Below are 20609 nucleotides of genomic sequence, written 5' to 3' on the forward strand. Positions count from 1 at the left end.
TCTGGTTAAAAAGTTGCATGCGAATGTTTTCATTTTAGCACTCTCTGCCACCTGTACTTCTCAGGGAAACTTTTCTTGGCGTTAGCGGTGAAGCACCAATAGTACTTATTAATGAATTAATTATTATTATGGCTGCTGAATTGACTTAAAGTGCTTTGAAGGCCAAACTAATCCATGTTAATCAGTTACAATTAATTGTGTTTCAGCTGTTGTTTTAAACACAGTTTCAAAGAGAGAGGCGAGGAGGTTGTGTATGGGGTGTAGGGCAGGGGGGTGATCCGGAGACCCTTCCCATCCCATGGCACCGAGCCCATCGCTCAGAAGTTTCCTTTTGGCTTGCGAAACAGGCGCAACGTTGTCCCGCCTCGCGTGACACAAAGGTACGAGAGGAAACTTGGGTGACAAACACCTCCTTCTCCCACCGAAAGCTGCAAAGGTTAAGGGAGTCCCGGGCTTAGGAGCGCAGCCCCGGAGGGAAGTTTCCTCTTTGGAGTTGGCATTGCAGGGAGGGCACCGGCTTTGCTGTGCCATCTTTGCTTGGCCGCTTTGCTCAGGGCTTTTGTGTTGCCGACGGAGACGAGGAGGCAGCGGTCGGCAGCGAGGCTGAAGGGCTCCGCAGAGCCCTCTCGCGGGAGGGGGGGGGGTGGCTGCAGCCCGTGCCCAGGAAGGTATGGGGGGAGAGAAGAAAAAAGGCCCCCGACGGGACAAGAGGCAGCTGGGCCGTGCTCTATGCGTGCCAGGGATGCCAGAGCGGCGGTCGCAGGGCTAAGGGCAGGAAAAAACAGGACGGGCAGGCAGGCAGCCGAGAGATGCCAAAGGGGATGGTCATTCCCTGCCCTGCCACTCTCCGGCTGCCCCGCCGCCGGCGAGACCTAGGTGGTAGGAGTGCCGGGCTCAGCGGGGCGGCGGCTGGGAAAGCTGGGGAAGAGTAAGGCCAGGGAGAGGAGTTGAGAGAGTAGGGCAAAGTCTGGGAAAGACCCCGCGGGCAATGTGCAGGGGGGAGGCCCCAGGGCCGCCGTTTGGCCAGCTGGTCGCAGGGCTGCCCCTGTTTGCCCAGTGCGGCGGCTGCAGGGGAGTATCCCCTCCACGAGGGGTGGAATGCGAAAGTGGAGTGGGACTGCCTCAGGTGGACCGGGCAAAGACGGGGGTCGACCCGTCGGAGCTGGGGTACGCGCACCGACTGCTCACACCCTCAGTGGGAGCTGGTAGTAGGGAGGGGCTGGAGCCCAGCTGCCCCTCTCTTGCCGGGGAAACGATCTTTTCCACAACGATAACGACCTTCTTTCACAAAGTTAGGGGCAGGAGAGAGGGAGAGCCAGCAGTTCTCCCCAGGCTGGGCGCCGCACTCGCGCCTTGCCTGCCCCTCGGTCTCCGGCGGCCCCGGGGGGACGAGCCTGTCCCGGGGGACGCTAGACGTCACCAAGAATTTCTTGTCCTCAGAAACTTACACTTCACAAAAGTAAAGCTCTCCCCCGATCCAGCCTTCAATGTGTATTTTGTTTTGTTTTGTTTCTTTGTTTGTTTTTAATGCCAGTCTGCAGAATGGCAATTGGAAAACCTCTATGCCCACCCTTTCTCTCTGGAATTGGGTTGCTGGGATTTTTTTGCTGTTTGATTTATTTTTTTCCTTTTCCCACTCCAGCTCCTTCTCAAAGATGCCCTTCCTTTCTCTCTCTCTTTTTTTCTCCCTTCATCCCATCCCAAAAACTCAGCTTTTGCTTAAGACAAAAGGACAAGGAAAAAACCAAACAACCCAACCCCTATACATGCAAACAGACCTTTTTTGGAGAGAAGTAAAACAAACAAAAAAACTTCTACCTTCAACAGAAGAGAGGGTACAAAATTTCACACACACGCACACGCACACACTGGTCCCGTATCTAATACAGCTGTAATTAATTGAAAATTGAGGAAAGAGATGTGTTTTCCACGTGGGAACATAGTAACTAAGGTGCAGTGGGCGGTCGGGTAGGCAGGACACGTCGTTCCTGCTCATCACGCGTGGAATCGTTTCCTTCAGCTGGGATGGGTGCTTGTGCAGATCTCGTAGAGGTGCAGGAGACAAATCTTCGGCTCTCGTAAATCACAAAAGCACGATGCGTTGGATGGAACATACATATTAATCAACTTTCTCCCTCTCCCTCCCTAGTTTTATTTGTTTCTCTTGGTTGCGGGACCTAGATGGTCAAAAACAAACAAAAGCACTTGCGTTTGTGTCGGCACTTTGTCGTCGGGGCAGCACACGCGCGTTAGATTATTGCCAGGGATTTATTTGCATGCAGCTGCAAACCCACAAGCCGGCTGCTGACCGCTGCGCATAAAGGGCTGCCGGGACCGGCCCCTGCCCGGTCGCCGCGGCTCCCGGCGGGAGCACGGCCCGGGGGCCGGGGTGAGGGGAGGATTTGGGAGTGGGTTTGCTCCCAACACGGCCTGGGAGGTGGTCACAGAGCCGGTAGCAGCAGGGTCCCCAGCGCAGCCAGAGGCTGCAGGTGCGGGAGATGGGGGGGAGTCGGGGGCAGCCCCGGCCCGCAGCTCCCCTCCCCTCCACCCCAAAGGCAGCCGCAGCTCCCGCTGGCCTTGATCACAAACACATCCGGGAAAAGCTTTCCCTAATGCATATGTCCCGGGAAAAAAAAAGAATCGGTGGCGGATCCTCGGGATTTCCCAGAGCTATTTTCAGTGCTTTGAAAATTGCAGTAATGTCGATGTTCTTCCCCCGCCCCCCTTCTCCCCTCTCTTCGGCCCAGTAACGTTTGGCAGCCTTTGACGAGGGAGCTCTTAACCTTTGAAGCAAAGGCTTTAGGTTCAAACTACCTCCTTCACTACCCCTGTAAGCCTCCCCTCTCCCCACATACAGGCACATTGCGAGGATGGATTTGGCGGCATCTGGGATCTGTCTCCTCAGGCCTCCCCTCTACCTCAGGCTATGCCACTAGGTCTACTTCATCTTCTCCCGAAGACACAGGTGAAGGTGCAGGGTTCCCAGGGCTTGAACTTGCTCCCCTCCGAGTGCAGCGGGAGCAAAAGCTACCCCTGAAGCGGGAAAGGATGGGGTCAAACCAACCCCTGCATACTTGGGGGGGAGGGTGTCTCTTCGTCCCTCTGCTCCGACGGTCAGCATAGGACCGTAGGAGAAAGGGGAAGATGAAACTCGGTTTGGGGGACTTAATTATTTTGGCAGAGGAAAGAGATGTTCCCGCTCCAGGCAGGCTTCTTCGGCTGTGCGTGAGCAAGGGGGGTGCTCCGGGCTTTTCTGCCAAAACAGGGGGCTACAGAGCAGGAGCTGCTAGGCATGGAAGGTAAGGCCGAGAGGGCCCCTCCGCGGGGAAAACCGTTCCGGTAGGGCGAAGCTGGAAGGACAATGAAGACACACACACACACACACACAGGGACACGTTCGCCCTCCGCCTCCCTCGCATCCCCGCGGTGGTGCATGGGGATGTCGCGCTGCCCCTTGGCCACGCCGTGCCACCGGGAGGGGGTGAAACCCTCCCGCCTGCTGACAGGCCAGGGGGGGCGGGCAGGGCTGGGGCGGTCGGAGGGCAGCTCACCCCGCCGGGCCGCCCTGTCTAACGCGGAATCCCCCGGGTGCGGCCCAGTCTCTGGAGGGACACGGCTGGGCTGCGCAGGCACAGGAGCGCTCATCCCCCTTACTCCCCTTCAGAGCACAGAGGGGATGTCTCCAGACCCATTCCCTCTAGAAACTGGGGAATAGGAGGCTGGGGGGTGCTTGCGCAAACTGGGATACGCCTCTGGGCTACAGCGGGCAGCGCTTGTGGGGAGCGGGTCAGTAACACGAGTGGCCAGGAAAAGCGCGGGGAAAAGCAGGAGGGGATGAAACCATTCGCAGGCTCCTTGCGGATAGGGGGTGTGTTGTCATCTTTGTTTTGGTTCTGTTGTTTTGTTTTCCAGGAGATTGGGACAATAGCTGGAGTGGATTATGCATTCCCGTAGGCGATACTTCCCTATATGAGCTTCAGGATGCAGTTGGAAGCTCGGGAACAAAGCGGGCATCGAATGTCAAGGTAACTGGTCCCCTTCCTTTGTTTATGCTATTGTTAATGACGGGGCTCACTCAGCCCTGGCCTCAGCCGTGCCGTATGGCATTAATATGGACTTGAGAGAATAGGCAGGGCAATTAAAAAACAAACCCCAAACCCAGAACAGCAGCAGCATCCAGCCCAAGACCAGTTCTTCAGGTAAAACATGCCTCTTCTGAGCTGCTGACAATGATATTGTCATCTCGCCTAGTATTCACAGAAATACACATACCGCTTGAAAGATTAAACGTCTCTGTATCCATCATTAACACCAAGGGGAGACACCGTAACCCTGTTCTTCAGTCCCAAATCAAAAGGGAAAGGGCATTACCTTCAAATACCCACTATTACAGCATAAGGGGATTCTCATCATGATAAAAAAAAAATTAAAATTAAAAAATCTAACAAAATTATTCTTTTAATCATGATTATCTAAAATTAGCAGAAACCTGAGTGTTTATTGACTCATTTTTCTTCTTCTCGAGTTAGTGGATGGCATTTAAAGTTCAACATTTTACACATCTCCTTGTTTAGTTTAATTTCCTCGACAATCTAGCAATTTCAGCAAACTGAGTTAAAAATCTTGGTACACATCTGATTATGGATCTGCATAAAATAGACAAAACATAAAAATGTTTTTTTTTGTTTTAGGAAGAGAAAGGAGTGTAGATTTGCATGTTTGTGAGGATGCATATGTGTGTGAGAGAGAAACAAATCTAGAGCTTTGCACCTTACATGTGGTCTGTAGCTTTAGTGTGGATGCTGGAACAAATATCTATTACAGTTCTCTGAGAAATGTCCCACTTGGGCAGACAGACCTCTGTTTTGAATGAGAGTTCCAGGAGTCGAACGAAATGTATGTTACTCCAGAACAATTCTTTACAAACTCATTTTTTTTTTAGAAAGATTAATTTCAGCTCTGCTATTCTGGGCCCATTTCCTGTCAGGAAAGGGATATAATAATGATTAATGCCCAGCACTTCTTATATCTTTTGTACTTAGTAAATATTTGCAGTGTCTTGAACGTGGAGGGGAGGTGAAGAGATGAGCCCAAACTCAGCTTCAGAAGCTCCTCACTGCACTCACACAGAGGCAGGAAAAATCCAAACAAGCAAACCAACCTTTCAGAAGACCCTCTAGTCCACAGCTCCCTTACAACTATGGACTTACTTTATGTATTTTATCTACCTGGTTGGTGAAGTGGTCTAAAAACATCAGGCTACCTGTTTTTTTGTGGCCAGCTCAGGGTGTACATTAGTACTCCAGTTGAAAGTGGAGCCTGGAGTTGTTGAGCAAACAGTTCCTGCTCGACTGTAGCGTGAACTGAATGCTGTATAGTCAGCTATATGGAGCGGTGACAGGGAAGTAGCATCAAGCATTTCCAAAACTACTAACAAAATGTTACTATACATAAAATGTTTATACAGCTCATGTTCCCTCAAATTGTTTAAATTTCAGTTTGATGCACATAAATATAGCAGCCATACCAGGTTCCCCATTAGCCAGTCCTTGCTTTTTTAAATCAATTCATTTCAATTTGAAAGAATGGCCCCATACGCAAGACAGTCAACAACCCTTTGACTTTCTCCACTCAGTGTGGACCTCAGGAAGAAATAGCATCTATCTTTGTCATTTCACATGCTATTACAGTGCCTTGACATTGTTTTTTAAGAGCAGGCCTACTACCAGTAAGGGTAACAGTCCCCATCTGGTTCCCTTTTTCTAATCCATTTTCCCCCTTTTCCTTTTGAGAAAAAATAGTTCTGCTGAGCCCCCAGGTCTGGACTTTGGGGAGCAAGGCACAGTGGTCTGATATAAAAGCACTGTCTCTGTGGGTAGAAACTCTCCTGTGTACCATGAGCCTTACAAGAAAGGCAGAGAGGGGACATTTGGAGTAACCATGCATCTGGCATCAAGCGACAATTCACTTCACACTACCGCAGAGGAGTTTGTTCCCAAACCAAGTACTTTGTGGTGCTCAGTGCTGGTGTCAAATTGGTTTGAACTGTCCCAAGTCTAACATAAAGATTTCCACTGTGGTATACCAGTGAGCTTTTCTTGCTAAACCTTCCCTGCTGGTGTTGAAGGTATAGAGCTGATGTAATACTATCTTTTCCCTCCATGGATGGGCGCAATAGGAAAAGTTCAGAAAAGTTCTGTTTATCTTTTTTCCCCTTGTAGTTGAAGAAATGCAAGCTATCAGAAACAAGCCTAAGTTTGAAGGTACAGTTTTCAACATGTGAGTTGGAAACATATGCACTGGTACTATTCAACTGATCTGTAAGGGCTGTGCTCGAATTTTGGCTTTTAATCTCAACTCTGTTAGAGAGAGATGCAAAATGGAATGGAATCTGATTATTTATGCTGTAGCCTTGTGATGCACATCCTATAACCGTTGGAGAGAGAAGCAAAACACTTTGCTAAAGCTTTGGGTGAACCTGAGTTTCAAGGGGACTCCAGTCTTCACAGGTTCTTACTTCACTGCCTTTCTTCCCTTAGTATTTGCTATATGGGATTTTTTTTCTACGTTTTAAAGTGAGTAGAGACTAAATCCTGCTGAGAGAGTGAGCTCCCTCCACCACAAACTCACGTTTGGAAAATGCCTTCCCCTCTTGACTGCCCCCCTTCAAATCATCCTCTCCCTTTCAGGGCAGAAAAGAAAACTTCAAAAGAGAAAGAGAGAAGCGGGAGTGGGGAGGACGGGGGAACCCCTGATTCCTCAGTGATCTGCACAGCTCGGACAGACCTACAAGTTCCCCTTCACCTCTTGCAGACAAGTCCCGTCGGAGAAAAACCCCCATGCCTGAACTTTTAACGTGGCTTGGGGTTTATACCATTCTGGCTCCATTTCAGAAATCTCGAAAGGGGGGAAAAAACCCAACCAAACACCAAAACCAACAAAAGAAACAAAAAGGGAAAAGAAAGTTTGGATTTAACTCTTTGTTGCTAAAAACCTCACCACAACCAAACCCCCAGCCATTAGCAAAAGCGAACAGCGTCACTGGCCGTCGGTGCCCGGTCCCGAGGCGGCCCTCCCCGCCACACAACGCCGATGGCCGGCGGGGAGAGGCAGCCCCAGCCCTGACTGCCAAGCACCTTGGGTGCAGCCGAGCCCCGGAGCTCCCCCCGCTGCCCCGCGGAGGGGGCAGCTCTCCCTCCGAACATTGTGGGGGAAGGCAGTCCTGCCTGGGATCTGCGGGGCTGGCAGGGAAGTTTTTGGTACTGCTAAAGGCATATATACACACACATACACGTATATCTATCTATATCATACACACACATCTTTATATATAGATTTATATGTAGGTGTCTAGTCTATGTTTAAATTATTCTATCTATACACACAGTCCTCCCCTGATGAGGTCATTCTCCCATATATACGAGACTGGGTGCATGGTGCCAGAATCTAACTCCAAGATCTTATCTCTGGCGATCTGAAAGCAATCTAAAGTAAATGTTAGCAGAAGGGGAAATAAATTTTGGAGAGAAACATTCAACAAGGTGTCCCTGAAGCCTTCCCCCCCCCCTCCCCAGCCGATGTACCCACGCACTTTATGCCAAAGAGAGCCATTTCGGAGCAAGGGACTCCTGCTTCAGAGCAAGGACAGACTGCACCCCGCGTCGTGGATCTCTGCCTGGCTGGGGCTGCACCTTGACAATTTTAATCTCCTATTCCCTTTCCCGAGCGATGCTCTAATGCGCTAATTTGCTGCAGCTTATTTATTTTATTTTTTCCCCTGTGGCTACAAATGTCTTAATGTTTCTGATTTCAGGAAACTCAAAACGGAAGGAGGGATGCTACTTGAAAGTATGACTCAAAAAAAAAAGGTTTCGCTTTACAGCCATCAGTAGCACCAGGAGACAGCTCCATTAAAAAAGTAGTTTTCCACTGCTCTTGAAAAGCCGTTATTTTTTACATCGCTTTTAGGAAGATAGATTAACAAAACATCACATTTCAAGCCACTCTGATCTGTAATTAAATGGAGGAGCCCGTTTGTATTCTCCTATGGCTTTTACAGAAGTTGCAGTGATCCAAAGTCAGGTTGCTGTGTCAGAGTGGCATTTTTATTAATGAGAATACAAAAAGCTTGCATATTCTTAGCCCGGCTTGAATTTAGTTGCTAAGCAACCGCTGTATGGTAATTCATCCGCGAAATTTAAATCTTGGAGAAAGGATCCTGCGTTTTGCTGAATGGTCGCCACGAGGAAAACAACTTGTGGGACCCGCGGCAGCTGCCGCCGCGCCACCGCGCCGCCCGCCCGCCGGCTCCCCCGGGCCGCCCGCCGCCCCGGGCCGGCCCGCGGGGAGGGAGCGCAGCCGGGCACCGGCGGCCGCCCCGTCGGCGCTGCCCCGGGCCGGCCTCCCACGGGTAGGGAAACGCGGCGCCAGCGTTTCCCCGCGCGTGGCGCGGCCCGGGCCCGGCCGCAGCCGCCCGGTTCGAGAGGGGTGAGGACGAGGCAGGTCCCAGCGCGGCCCCGGGGGCGAGGCCACGTGGGCACCTCCGCGGACCTGGCTGCTCCTTTGGTGTCGGGGAGGACGGGATGGGCGGCGAACCTTCCCCCGCTCGGCCTTCACCCCTTAGCTTTTTGTGTCGCCAAAGCCTCTCAACCAAAGAACTCCCTACTGCTGTGTCATTGACACTGCGAGGCCGCTCGCCCTCCTCTCCTCTCGCTCCCGCCGCCTATTGAGCGCTGCGCCCGCTCCATTGTGCCAAACTGCAACTGAAAACACCGATGGGGCAATAATCACCTCCCTGCATCTCCTCCGCTTGCTCCATCCATCCCTCTCGCCACAGGCGACCAAGCTCCTCGCCGACCCTGGCTTTAGCAAAATGGGTCCCTGTCCTCAAGCGCTTGCCCCACGCCTGCCTCCGAGGCCGGGACTTGTTGCATCCCTTTTAGAGTTTTATTAGTTACCCTGGAACACGAGCAAACTAAAGTACATGTGGGGAAGAAGCTCACGCCTACAGTTTGGTCCTGCAGCCTGCCAGTTACAGAGGTAATTTTTACACTCGCTTCCAAATCGGAACGAGCATCTCTGCACCTCAGAAAGGTATCCCTGTATAAACATATAGAAGTATCGATTTTGCTGTAGCTTGAAGATGTTGATCATTTATTACAAAAATAAACGAATAAATACAACAATATATTGTTGCTTTCAACAGGATAAATATTTTACAAATATATAATTTAAAAAACAAATTTAATTGTTAAAATTATTTAAAATAGTACACTTATTGATAAAATTATCAATAGTATATACTGCATTTCATATTAGAACCAATTATTCTCTAAACGTTCCATTTAAAACCATTCATACAAAACAAATTATGAGCATTGTAATGTGCAAACACGAGTCACTACAGTAAAGCAAAGGGTTCTGTAAAGATCACTTTCTGATAGGAACCGCTGCATTTTAAAATCAAAGTAGAGGTCTTTGCTAAATTTCGGAAAATACACAGACCAACAGCAGTGAGATGACTATTTTGAATACACCTGAAAATGATTTATTGTGTACAGACTCGACGGGGGAAGGATAGGATGTAAGAAGACTGGGGCGTAGTAAAGGATCACAGAATATGAAAATGTAAACTATAAATAATCACATCTCGGAATTACCCAGTCTGAGCAAACATAACTTTGTAAAACATTTGGCTCTCCTTTAGGTAGAAAAAAAAAAGACTAAGGAAAATGATGCCGACTGCGTTACCAAGCACAGAACACTGATATTATAAATGAATACAATTACTAAATTCATTAAGAGATCTGGCGATATATAACAATATTTTCATTATTTACACATGTAACAATATAACCCTTAGCGCAAACCCTCTCATTTATTATCTACCTCTTGCTATCTCAGAGACTCACAACCCTGAAATTCCTAAATACATTCAAAGGATTCAGTTTCTCGGGGGCGGGGGAGGGGGCGGAGGGGCGGTGGGGGGTAGCGCCCATGGCTTCACTTTTTGTGCATAACAAGTCCACGGAACGGGCACATTTTGCCAGTCCCTTCGACCACACGTTACTCCTCCAGCCTAACCCCTAGCTTTTCGGAGGCAGCAACCCGCAAAGGTTGCCTTTTAATAGAAACCAGCGTGAAGCCTAACGTTAGCTCTTTGTTGCCATCCAAATCGAGTAACCAAATACCGCTCCGAAATTTAAATAGACGTTCTCCGCGGCTAATAAAATCGCTCCCCTTCGTGTGTGAAAACAGGATCCCACCTGACGTGTCGGTGGTACCCGGCCCCCGGAGGGGGGCCCGGCCAGCCCGCCTGCCCGCCAGCCCCCGCCCGACCCCTTTTCCCTACCCAGCAGCAAAATCAGCCAGCAGCTTCTGCTAAAACGAACAAAAGAAAGAGCGTCCTTTACCCTTTCGGGTTCTCTTTCCCTTTGTTGGTTTGGCTTCTCCCCATCCCGCTTTTTTTCCTCCGTGTCAGTAGGGCCTTTTGGATTTCACAAATCAAACCGACGGTGATATTTACTACGAGCTGGTGTTAAAATAATGCATCCCGGTGCCCGGCTCTCAGGTTGGCTTTGATTTATGGAGTGACACAAGGCCTATCTGAAAGGAAGAAATGCTTGTTGTTCCTGCAGCAGTTTTCTGGGGGTTTAACCCCTGCCTCAACAGTACTCAGAGAAGCAAGGCGAGGGAGGGGGTGCGGAGGAGGGGAGGAAGAGGAAGGTGAGGAAGAAGCCCAGGGGCGAGCTGGATCATAAAAGAAAACCTTATTCTCCAGCAGACTATCAGTGGGGGCAGGTAGATGCATTAGATGCAGCTCTCTACTTCCCATAACCTCCCCGCTGCAAAATGAAGAGAGTTGAGACGGTCATTCACTTGTCTCTATATTGCAATAAATTATAGTGGATAAGTATGAGAGGTCAGCTAGTGCATCTATTGGCATCTCCAACATTACTGACACGCGTGTGTTTGCAAAGATGGCATGGTAGCGCTATGGCAGAGTGGAGGAGAAAACTAGGCTACACCACTTCACACCCCATAGAAAAACCCTAAAACAACAACAACAGCCACAGCAACAGCAACAACAGAAATGGTGAACTAGGCAGACAGCACGTAGGATGTTGAAAGTATTATTCTATATATTCAGTCAGAAAAAAAAAAGAACGTACCTTTTCCTTAAATTATAAAGATAAATTAAATACAAATATTAATACATACATAAAATGCATAAAAATAAATTATAGCTTAGCCCCCCTTCCCCTTCTTTGCCCCCCCAAGCCTCAGTTTGGAAAACGAGGAAACTAGACTGAACTTTTGGAAACATCCCTCTCAGCACCGGCCACGCGGGACCAGAGGACACGCTCAGGTATCACCCGCGCCCAAGTGCCAGCCTAAACTGAGCCGACACAGCCCTTTGTGGGAGAAGGTGGCCTTTGGTGATCTCTAGTCTCGCCGTCCTTCCCGGTGACACAGGGTCCCCGGGTTGATGGAAGGGGCCGCGGACACGGGCTCGGAGGAGGGGCGGGAAGGGGGTGAGCCCCGCGCCGGGCCGGCAGCGGCAGGGGTGCGATGGGGGCACTGCCGGCGAGCACAGGGCCGTGCGGCCGGCAGATCGGACCCTCGGTATTTCTCTCCCTTCAGCAGTATATCCCTTCAGAGAACCTTTTTTTTTTTTTTTTTTTTTTTTTTTTGACATGTTTATGCATCAGACACAGACTATTTCATTCTAACAAATTTATTTTCTCAATCAGCTCTTACGGAATCACTACTCAAATTAAATTACAATCAAATTATCACATCAAAAGATACCCTTATTACCTAACAACTGTCCATATTTTCAATTCATTTTGATTTGTGCTCGTCTGAAAAAAACACGTAATACAAGATCTGGGGAAAAAATAAATTACCGTTTTGCAGCAGTTCATAGGTATTCTGAATAAAATATTAAAAGAAGTCATTTAATGAAAATATAAAGCAAATTTTTTTTTAGATCAACAACGGATCTAACAATTCTATATTGCCGTCTTTTTGAAAAGTCTGTTTATTAAAACCTACCAAAAACACTGCTTGGAAATGGCAGTATTATATAATCACATCCACAGCACCCATTCAATCAAAGTTGGCAACGGATTTAGGAGAGGAGAAGTTCAGATAAGTGCAGCTGCAGATGCTCAGTCCTTCTAAATCCCTTTATCTGAATCAGTCCAGAAATAAAAAATAAAAATATTAATAAAAAAAATATTAGCAGTGGATTTTTTTTTTTTATGACTCTTCCATGATGATTGGCAGCCGTCAGGAATAGGACTTTGACAGCCCTAAATTATTTCCCTTTCTCTCGCTGGTTCCCTTAATTCATGCAAAGTCCTTCTACAGAGCTCGAACTTTAGGTACCAACAACATCTCCTTCTCCCACGCTCCCCCCGGCGTCTGTCCCTCCCACCTTTCTCCTCAGGGTCAGTTTTATCGGCGTGCGGGCATTTATTTCCATATTTTTGTTCTATAGCTATACCTATATATATAGATAAATATATATATATGTATTTGCTTCCCTATTCAGCCTGCTTGTTTTCAGTGCTGTGTGCATATTTTTTCTTCCTGGAAAAAGTGGCCCGTTTCATTTTGCAGAACGTATAGATATATAGATATATATGTTTTCAGAGTGGATGTCTGCCTTGCACCAAAATTCTACGGTTTGGCCAAAAAAACCAGGGCGCTGGAATGCAGCAGGCACCCTCTGATTAACCAGATTATTTTGCTTCTGCTTCCCTTTTTTGGATTGCTCCCATTGAAAAAAAAAATAAAAAAAGAGGGAGAGAGAAAGGAGAAAAAAAGTTTCCGTGATTCATAGAAGAGAGCCCTTTTGGGGATAGGGGGAAGAGTGCTAGGAGAGGGGGGAGGAGGGGAGAGAAGAGGTGCAGACAGTGGTGGTCCTTGCTGCGAGAGGGGTATAATTTGGAGAAAAAATAAAAACAAAATAAAATTAAAAAAAATCCCAAGCCCACCCACTCAAGCCCTCTTCCCACAACCAACCAACCCCTCGGCACATCTGCAGTTTTGGTGCATTACGCATCTCCACCCCGTTTTCCCAACACGGTCTAAACGCTCTCGCTCGGATCGACCTTCTCCACCGCTCCCTATTGGTATCGATCTTATATATATATAGATGCACGCATATATCCATATATATATAAACACAAGCAGTCTGAACGAGCCTGGATCGTGTGTGTATGTGTGCGCGCATGTGTGTGTGTGTGTCTGTGTGAGCGTGCGGCTGTGCGCGGCGGTGCCGGTGCCGGTGGCGGTGCCGGCGGCGGTGCCCGGCCCGGCCCGGCCCGCGCTGCCCCCGCGCTCCCCGGCCCGCCCGCGGTGCCCCTCACTGCACGCTGGTCTGCAGTCCGTGGTGAGGGGGCGGCGTGTCGGAGTTGACGGTGCCGACCTGGGAGTAGACATCGTCGGGGGTCTGCTGCTGGATCCCCGGGGGGGTCATCCGTTTCTCTTTCTGCCTCCGATTGCAAAACCAAACCCTGACCACCTCCTTCTCCAGCTGCAGGCTGTCCGCTAGGTTCGTAATCTCCTGGGCAGAGGGCTTGGGGCATTTCAGAAAGTGGCTCTCCAAGGCCCCCTTGACACTCACCTCGATGGAGGTCCGCTTCTTCCTCTTCCTGCCCTGGGCGGCGATCTTGTCGATGCTGGTGGGGCTGCCAGTGGAGGAGTCGGCTTCCTCCAGCCACTTGTTCAACAAAGGCTTCAGCTTGCACATGTTCTTGAAGCTGAGCTGCAGGGCCTCGAAGCGGCAGATGGTGGTCTGCGAGAAGACGTTGCCGTAGAGGGTACCCAGCGCCAGCCCCACATCGGCCTGGGTGAAGCCCAGTTTAATCCGCCGCTGCTTGAACTGCTTGGCGAACTGCTCCAGGTCGTCGGAGGTCGGCGTGTCCTCGTCTGAGTGCGGGTCGTGGCTGTTGACACCGCCGTGGTGCGGCGGGTGGTGCCCGGGGTGCTGGTGGTGGTGGTGGTGGTGATGCCCGGGGTGCTCGCCCAGCTCCGGCGTCTCGCCGCGCACCAGCCCCGGGTGCACCAGGCTCTGCCCGCCGGGGGGGGGACTCAACATGCCGTTCACCGTGAAGCCCCCGGGCTGCGAGTAGAGGAGCGACTGCTGCTGCTGCTGCCCGCCGGCCATGGAGGGCAGGTGGGCGGCCGCCGCCGCCCCCCAGGCCGCCGGGTGCCCCTGGTGCGGGGGGCCCAGGTGGGGCGGCCGGTGGTGCAGCGCCGCGCCCGAGTGCAGATCGTCGCGCCCGCCGCTGCCCTTGACGTCGGGCGGCGGCGGCGGCTGCTGGGGGCTGCCCGTCATGCCCACGGGGCTGCCGGACCAGGGCGAGCCCGCTTCGGCGGCGGCGGCGGCGGCGGCGGCGGCGGCGGCGGCAGCGTGGGGCAGGGCTGTCACCCACTGGTGGGCATGGCTCAGCATATGGCCGCCGTTGCTGGCGGCCATGGCGCCCGGCATGAAGTCGCTCTGGACCATCTTGGCCGCCGGGTCGCCGCGGTAGCCGCCCGCCACCGAGGTGACGGCCACGCTCCCCGGCTGCATGCCACCGCCGCCGCCGCCGCCGCCGCCGCCCGAGTCCGCGTGGACGATGGAGCCGGCCGCCAGGATGCCGTTGCCGGGGAGGTAGGGGTTAGAGGTGGCCGCGGCCATCCCGCGCCCGCTGCCCGCCGCTCTCCCCCGCCGCGCCGCAGCCGCCGCTGCGCCGCCGCCGCCGGCTGCCGGGCGCCCGGCGAGAGCGCCCTTGCCCCGCGCTGCCGGGGCCGCTGCCGGGGCCGCCGCCCGCGCCGCCGCCGCCGCCGCCGCCTTCCCAGCCTCGCCGGGGCGCCGGGGCGCGGGGTTCACCTGCTAGCGCTCCGCGGCGCGCTCTCCTCCGCTCGTCCGCCGGCCGTCCTGCCTCCGCTCCGCGGCGCGCTCGTTGCGGTCGCCGGCTCTCGCTTCGCCTTTTATATTTTTTTAAGCCTTTCTTTTTTTTTTTCCAAAAAAAGAGAAATATTTAGCTGATTATATATTTTTCCTCCGCCTTCTTCTCGCCCGGGGTTGCTGCTTGGAGGGAGGAAACCAAACAAAGGCTAAAAAGCGAAAAAGGGGGGGGGGGGAATCAAAAAGCCCCCGTGCCTTCTCCCCTCCGCTCCCCTAGGAGTACATCTCCTCCTCTCAGCCTTCCCCTCTCAGAGAGAAACTTTTCCTTTTCTTCTTCCTTTAAGGCTTTGTGTGTGGGTATATTTTCCTTTTTTTCTGCCTCTCTCTGTCTTTCTCTCCTCGGTTCCTCGATCTCCTTTTGCTCTTTTATTTGCAAGTTTTGTTGGTGTCCTAAGAAAACTTCCTGTGATGATGATGGTGGTGATGGTGGTGATGATGCATTTCTCAAAGTTGTGCTGTTGCTGGAGCACTTTGTCCCCTTTGAAACAAGAGTCCTGCCGGAGCCTTCTTGCTAGAGTCACGCTCTGGATAAGACATTTTTTTTCTCTCTACCTTTCCTTTAGGCGGTCGGAAAAAAAAAAAAAAAAAGAAGAAGTAAAAAAGATTTTTAAAAAGTTGAAATTTCTCGTTACCTCGCGAATTGTTTCTTTCCCTCTCCCGCTCGCTCTCTCGCTTGGTTTGTTGTCTTTTTTTTTTTTTTTTTTTTTTTTTTTGGTGTTTGTTTTGCTTTTTATTTTAATTCCAGCAGTTGGTCGAGGGAGGAGGCGGAGGAGGAGCGCCTTGGTGGAGAGGTGTGTGTATGTGTGTGTGCATATATGGTATCCTTTATACACTAACTCCAGCGGGGAAGTTGGCTGCCGGGCTGGCAGCGCGTACTGGCGGTGCCGGAGTCCCGCCGCTCGCCTCTCCCCGCCTCCCTCTCCCGGGCCGTGCCCGCGCCCGCGCCCTCCCTCCTCCCGTCCGTGCGTGCGTCCCTCCCTCCCGCGCCCGCGCCGCCACCGCCCGGCCCTGCCGCGAGGAAGCGGCCGCGCCGCCCCCGCCGATTGGCTGCGCGCCCCGTGACGGACAGCCCGCGCCGGCCGCGCGGCCCCCCTTCCGGCCGTTCCGATTGGCTGCCTTTTAATTTAGGCAAAGCGGTGTCGGAGATGGAAGTTGCCCCCCTCTTCCCTCCATCCTTCCTCCCTTCTCCCCTTCCTTCTTCCTCCTCCCTCCCTCCCTCCTCCCTCCGCCTTTTAACTCTTCCTGCCCGGCGGACACACACACCTCGGAGCTCTCCCGCCGTCACCTCTCGGGCAGGGGCGAGAGCGAGCGGTAATAACAACAGTAATAACGACAATAATAACGACGCCGGAGCCGGGCGGGGGTCGGAAGGGCGTTTGTGTGGAGGTGCCGCTGCCGTGCACACCCACCCGCCTCCCCCGCCGGCAGTGCCCGCACCGGCGCTCAGAGCTGCCCCTCCCCGGTGCTCGGCCCCGCAGGCGCCCGCCCCCCGCCCGCTCCCTCCTCCCTTTGTCCGCCCCCGCACCCCAGGGTGCGCCCCGAACCCCGGCAGCCCGCCCGCAGCCGTCATGCTGAGAGGCCGGGCCGGCAGCCCCGGCGAAGGGCCGCCCCGTCGGCGGGGGAGGTGACGAGGGGAGCCCCGGCCGGGCTTGCCCTGCGCGCCGCGGTCTACTCGAAGGGAACCAGCCCCGCGGCATGAAACGCTGTATTATTTCTCGTCCAACGGAAAGAGTTAAGGGGGGCGGGGGAAGGCGGGGGGCGCGGGGGAGAGGTGCGACCGAGCGGAAACGCTGCGCGCAGGCAACCTCAGTGAACCACAGAAAAAGAGAAAGTGGCAACAAAAACAAGGGCAAATTGAACGCTCCTCGGGGACTGCCGGTGCAATAACAGCGCTCGGACACGGAGGGGACACGGCACTGCCAGCGATCGCCTCGCCGCGCCGTCCCATGCGCGCTCCCCGGGTGGCGGGGACTCGAGCGAGGGAAACACGCGCGGTGCGGGCACGGGAATGGGGAACGTCGCCCCCCGCCCGGCCCTGCCCGCCTCGCTCCCCTCCTCCGCACGCCCGGGGGGCGGTGAGTTGCGTCCCGCTGGCAGCGCCCTCCGCGCCGCCCCGCTCCCGCCGCGCTCGGCAGCCGGTGCTCGGGGCTCCCTCCAGCCCTCGGCTGGCACAGCACGAAATACCATGGTAGGTCGGGTTAGAAAAAACATTCAAGTGAAGCGTGCGCATCTGAAGGGCGCTGGTATCTGAACACCAAACATAATGATTTTATATATGCATATATATACACACATATATATGTATGTATGTATATATATTTGTTCCCATGCGTCCTCCCAAGGTTTCTTTTTTATATATAAAAGATCCAACACAGATTTCATTGAATAAATCTGAGATCTCCAGGTGCAGACGTTTGAATAGTCAGTGCCAGAACCCCATGTTTTCCTTTCCAGCCGATTTTGCTTGGATCAGGCTCAAAAACCGAGTGAGTCTCGTGGTTTTGTTTACACTGAATGGGGAGGATAGGAACGGTGCCATGGGGCCGTCTTTCATTAATATACAGTGAGGATTTTGTCTAAATTACTGCTATGAATTTCACAGTACACGCTTTCAAAAGCCGTCTCAGGTGGCCTGATGAAACGTGATAGCGCCTCTGCAAACAGATCTACTTTCTTAATAAAAAAGGAAGGTGGGGGGGTGGAGAAATCCCCTCAAAATAAAAAAAATTGTACACCTTCATAACAGCTACAACAAAAAATAAAGCTTGAAATGGAGTAATGTCGTTTATTTAAAAAAAATATCCCAACAAAAAACAAACAACCAACTTCGTTCCCCAACTCTTCCCACCCCCTCCCTTGCAGAGTGAGATTGTTTTGTCTGGAAAAAAATCCAAAGTATAACAAGGGGAGAACAGTTAGTGCTGATTTTCATTTGCATAAATTTTCATATATTTTGGTGAAAATAATAGACTAGTGGAGAGCGGGGCTTAGTGGAGTCAGTGCAAAGGAAAATCTTAACATGGATCGTTTCGCTGGAGTTGAGAACATGCTTTTTCCCCCCTGTCACCTTATTAAAATCAAAAATTAAAAAAATTTCTCTAAATCCTGGAAGTATGATCGGTAAGTGTTTTACGTTTTTTTTATCTACTTTTGTTTGCTTTAAAGTCTTCTGGATATATATTTTCAAAAGCTTAGGACAAGGCAGGGAAACCTATGGCAACTGCCTGGAAGGAAACAGACTGGAAAAAAAAGGGAAAGGGAAAGGAAAACAAAAATCCCAACAGCAACAAAAAGCACCTTAGTGAAATATTACATAAAAAGCATGGATTCATTCCAAAGCTCAAGGCAGCAAAGCAATTCTTCAGCGCTGGAAAGTCTTTCTGGTTACTACTTCACTTTTCTGGGCACTGTTAATTATTGTAACACCAGGACTCGGGGAGGCGAGTGGGGGTGAGGGGGCGGCGAGGAAAGCTTTCGAAAATATTACAGATTTGTAAAGGGGAGCCGAGGCAGAGATGCAGGCTGTTTTCAAGTCTGGTTCGTGGGGGGGGCGGGGGGGTCGCCCGGCGAGCGGGGAGGGGGCTCGGCCGGTGCGGCGGGCGGGAGAGGGGCCGGGGCCGGGCCAGGGCGCGGGGGACCCGAGCACCTGCCGGCGCAGGGACGGGGGCGGGGGGAGACAGGGGAAGGTGCGGAGCGGCGGTGCACGCAGAGGGTTAATATTGTAACTAGGGAACAGACGGTTAAGCACAACATCTAGAGCTCTGTAGTGAAAGTCCATCAGAAAGAGTATAATCAATCAAAACTAACCAGGACATCCCTTCATTTTATTCTCCAAGGAGATTGGGGCTGGAGGATTACAGACCAGATTTCACTTTGTTTCTCTCTCCCGACCGTCTTGCCTGTCTCTCTGCTTTCCCCGAATCCCGTCCAATTGAGAGGTGTAGTCTAATGGTCTGAAACTCTTATAGCGTTTAGGTCAGTGCGATAAATAATGTGATAAATAATGTAGGATTAAATTAATAGGCCAGATACTGCTCCTGAAAACTTTATCGAGGCTTAAATATCCCAATATGTGACTTTAATTATTTTAATTTTACTATGTTATTTGCATATTTTTTCTTTCCCCCCTCTGTTGCTGCTCTTTCGGACACACAATAGCTGGTGATCATTGTAATTTCCTAGAATTAGTTACTTCTTTGGAAACGGTCGATAGCCAAATCAATAAAATGGCTTGTAAAACTAGGGAGGTATAGGTTTCAGTTTGGGAGGGGGAGGAAGAATCGCTCATTTTCCACTTCTTGTTGACGTGCCCAGCGTCTCTTTTGACTGGGGTTAACTCTGTGTGCTCCATCGGAACAGATGCCGTATAGAGCTGCTCCCTCAAGATCATTTGTTTCCTTGATGGGGGAACATTTCTGAGCAGAACATATTGGTTGCCATAGAGAAAGAAATAAAAGGAAGAACACTAGTCACATTAAGCTATATGTTTGTGCACTGGGCTTTAGATAAAAGGACCCCAGTTCAAGCCAGAGAGAACGGGGCCAAACCAGAGCTTCTTAGCTTCACTAAAACTAGCTTTATTTTGTTTTGGACTTTTACGGTTGAAACATGTAGGCTAATTTTATTGGCTGTAGTTAATTTTATACGATTCGGCTTGTGAGCAAAATCAACTTCGGCCGAGCTCCGCCGGGCGCCGGCCGCCCGCCAGGGGGCGTCCTGCAGCGCCGCCGCCCGTCGGGCCCGTCCCGGCTCCTCACGGGCACCCCCGGGCACCCCCGGTCCCTGCGCTCACCCCCGGGCACCCCCGGGCACCCCCGGTCCCTGCGCTCACCCCCGGGCACCCCCGGGCACCCCCGGTCCCTGCGCTCACCCCCGGGCACCCCCGGGCACCCCTGGTCCCTGCGCTCACCCCCGGGCTTCCCCGGGCCCCACAGTCCGGCACAGCCCCGCCACCGGGACACCCCGTCCAGGGGAGACAGCCCCAGAACTCCCGAGACCGACGAGGCGGCGCGCAGGGGGAGAGGAGCGGGGAACCGCGGATTCAGAGCCCGCCCCGAAAGTGTCCCCGTCGGTTGCGGTACCTCCGACGGACCCGGGGCCTGTGACGGAGGGAGAGCGGTAATTAAACACAGGCACAGGCACGCGGCTCGGGGCAACCAGGGGTGCCACACTTTTTTTTTTTTTTCTCCTGTCCGAATAAGGCGCTTAAACCTCTGGAGACGCAATAAAACTACTCTTTTTTTTTTTTTTTTTAAACATAATTTAATATTTAATCCCCGCATTAAACCTGGAAAAGTGCCTTCTTCTCTCTCTCTTCTTTTTTTTTTTTTTTCTTTTCCCTTTTTTCTCCTCCCCTCCTCAAGCTGGCCACTCCTCCCCCCCCGCATCCCTTCCTGACTTATCTGTCTGCGGGAGCCAGCGGCAGAGGCAGCGCCGGACTCCTCCCGCCCTGCTCGCACACCGGGCACAAGTTGTCGCCGTCCGGGACACTCGCAGACGTGATCCTCAACTAAAACCAACAGAATCCACGGCGACCACAGCTTAGTTCTACACAGCTTGGCTCCCTTCCCGAGCACGTGTACTCTCAGCCCTGTGCCCCTTTTCTCCGCTTTCCTCCCCAAGTGGTTGCAAGAAAGGATGGAAG

The 20609-nt window shown here is 52.1% G+C and overlaps 1 protein-coding gene and 1 long non-coding RNA gene across 3 annotated transcripts in view; one reads left to right on the plus strand and one right to left on the minus strand.

The window, feature by feature from the left end:
* Nucleotides 1–1401: 1401 nt before the first annotated feature.
* POU3F3 (POU class 3 homeobox 3) lies at nucleotides 1402–14753 on the minus strand. Of its 2 annotated transcripts, XM_027743862.2 has the most exons (2): nucleotides 13637–14753; nucleotides 1402–2177 (listed from the first exon to the last, which is right to left on the minus strand). In XM_027743862.2, the coding sequence occupies exons 1-2, from the start codon at nucleotides 14693–14695 to the stop codon at nucleotides 2124–2126; spliced, it is 1113 nt and encodes a 370-aa protein (XP_027599663.2). In that variant the 5' UTR covers nucleotides 14696–14753; the 3' UTR covers nucleotides 1402–2123. The 2 variants fall into 2 exon arrangements, with proteins under 2 accessions (XP_027599663.2, XP_027599662.1); XM_027743861.2 differs by lacking the exon at nucleotides 1402–2177 and having other exon boundaries at nucleotides 13300–14753.
* A 3049-nt stretch (nucleotides 14754–17802) lies between these two features.
* The window catches only part of LOC113999981, a 39968-nt gene continuing 37161 nt past the window's right edge, over nucleotides 17803–20609 (plus strand). The window contains exon 1 of the long non-coding RNA XR_005566969.1: nucleotides 17803–18085. This is a non-coding gene — a long non-coding RNA (uncharacterized LOC113999981). The remainder of the gene's footprint in view (nucleotides 18086–20609) is intronic.

This window comes from Pipra filicauda, unplaced genomic scaffold (genome assembly GCF_003945595.2).
Source record: "Pipra filicauda isolate LSUMZ 115617 unplaced genomic scaffold, ASM394559v2 scaffold83_size3615187_pilon, whole genome shotgun sequence".
In the NCBI taxonomy this organism is placed as follows: domain Eukaryota; kingdom Metazoa; phylum Chordata; class Aves; order Passeriformes; family Pipridae; genus Pipra; species Pipra filicauda.

Excerpts from the sequence above, each read along its gene's own strand:
- POU3F3 (XM_027743861.2), bottom strand. The coding sequence starts at position 14,695 with ATGGCCGCGGCCACCTCTAACCCCTACCTCCCCGGCAACGGCATCCTG.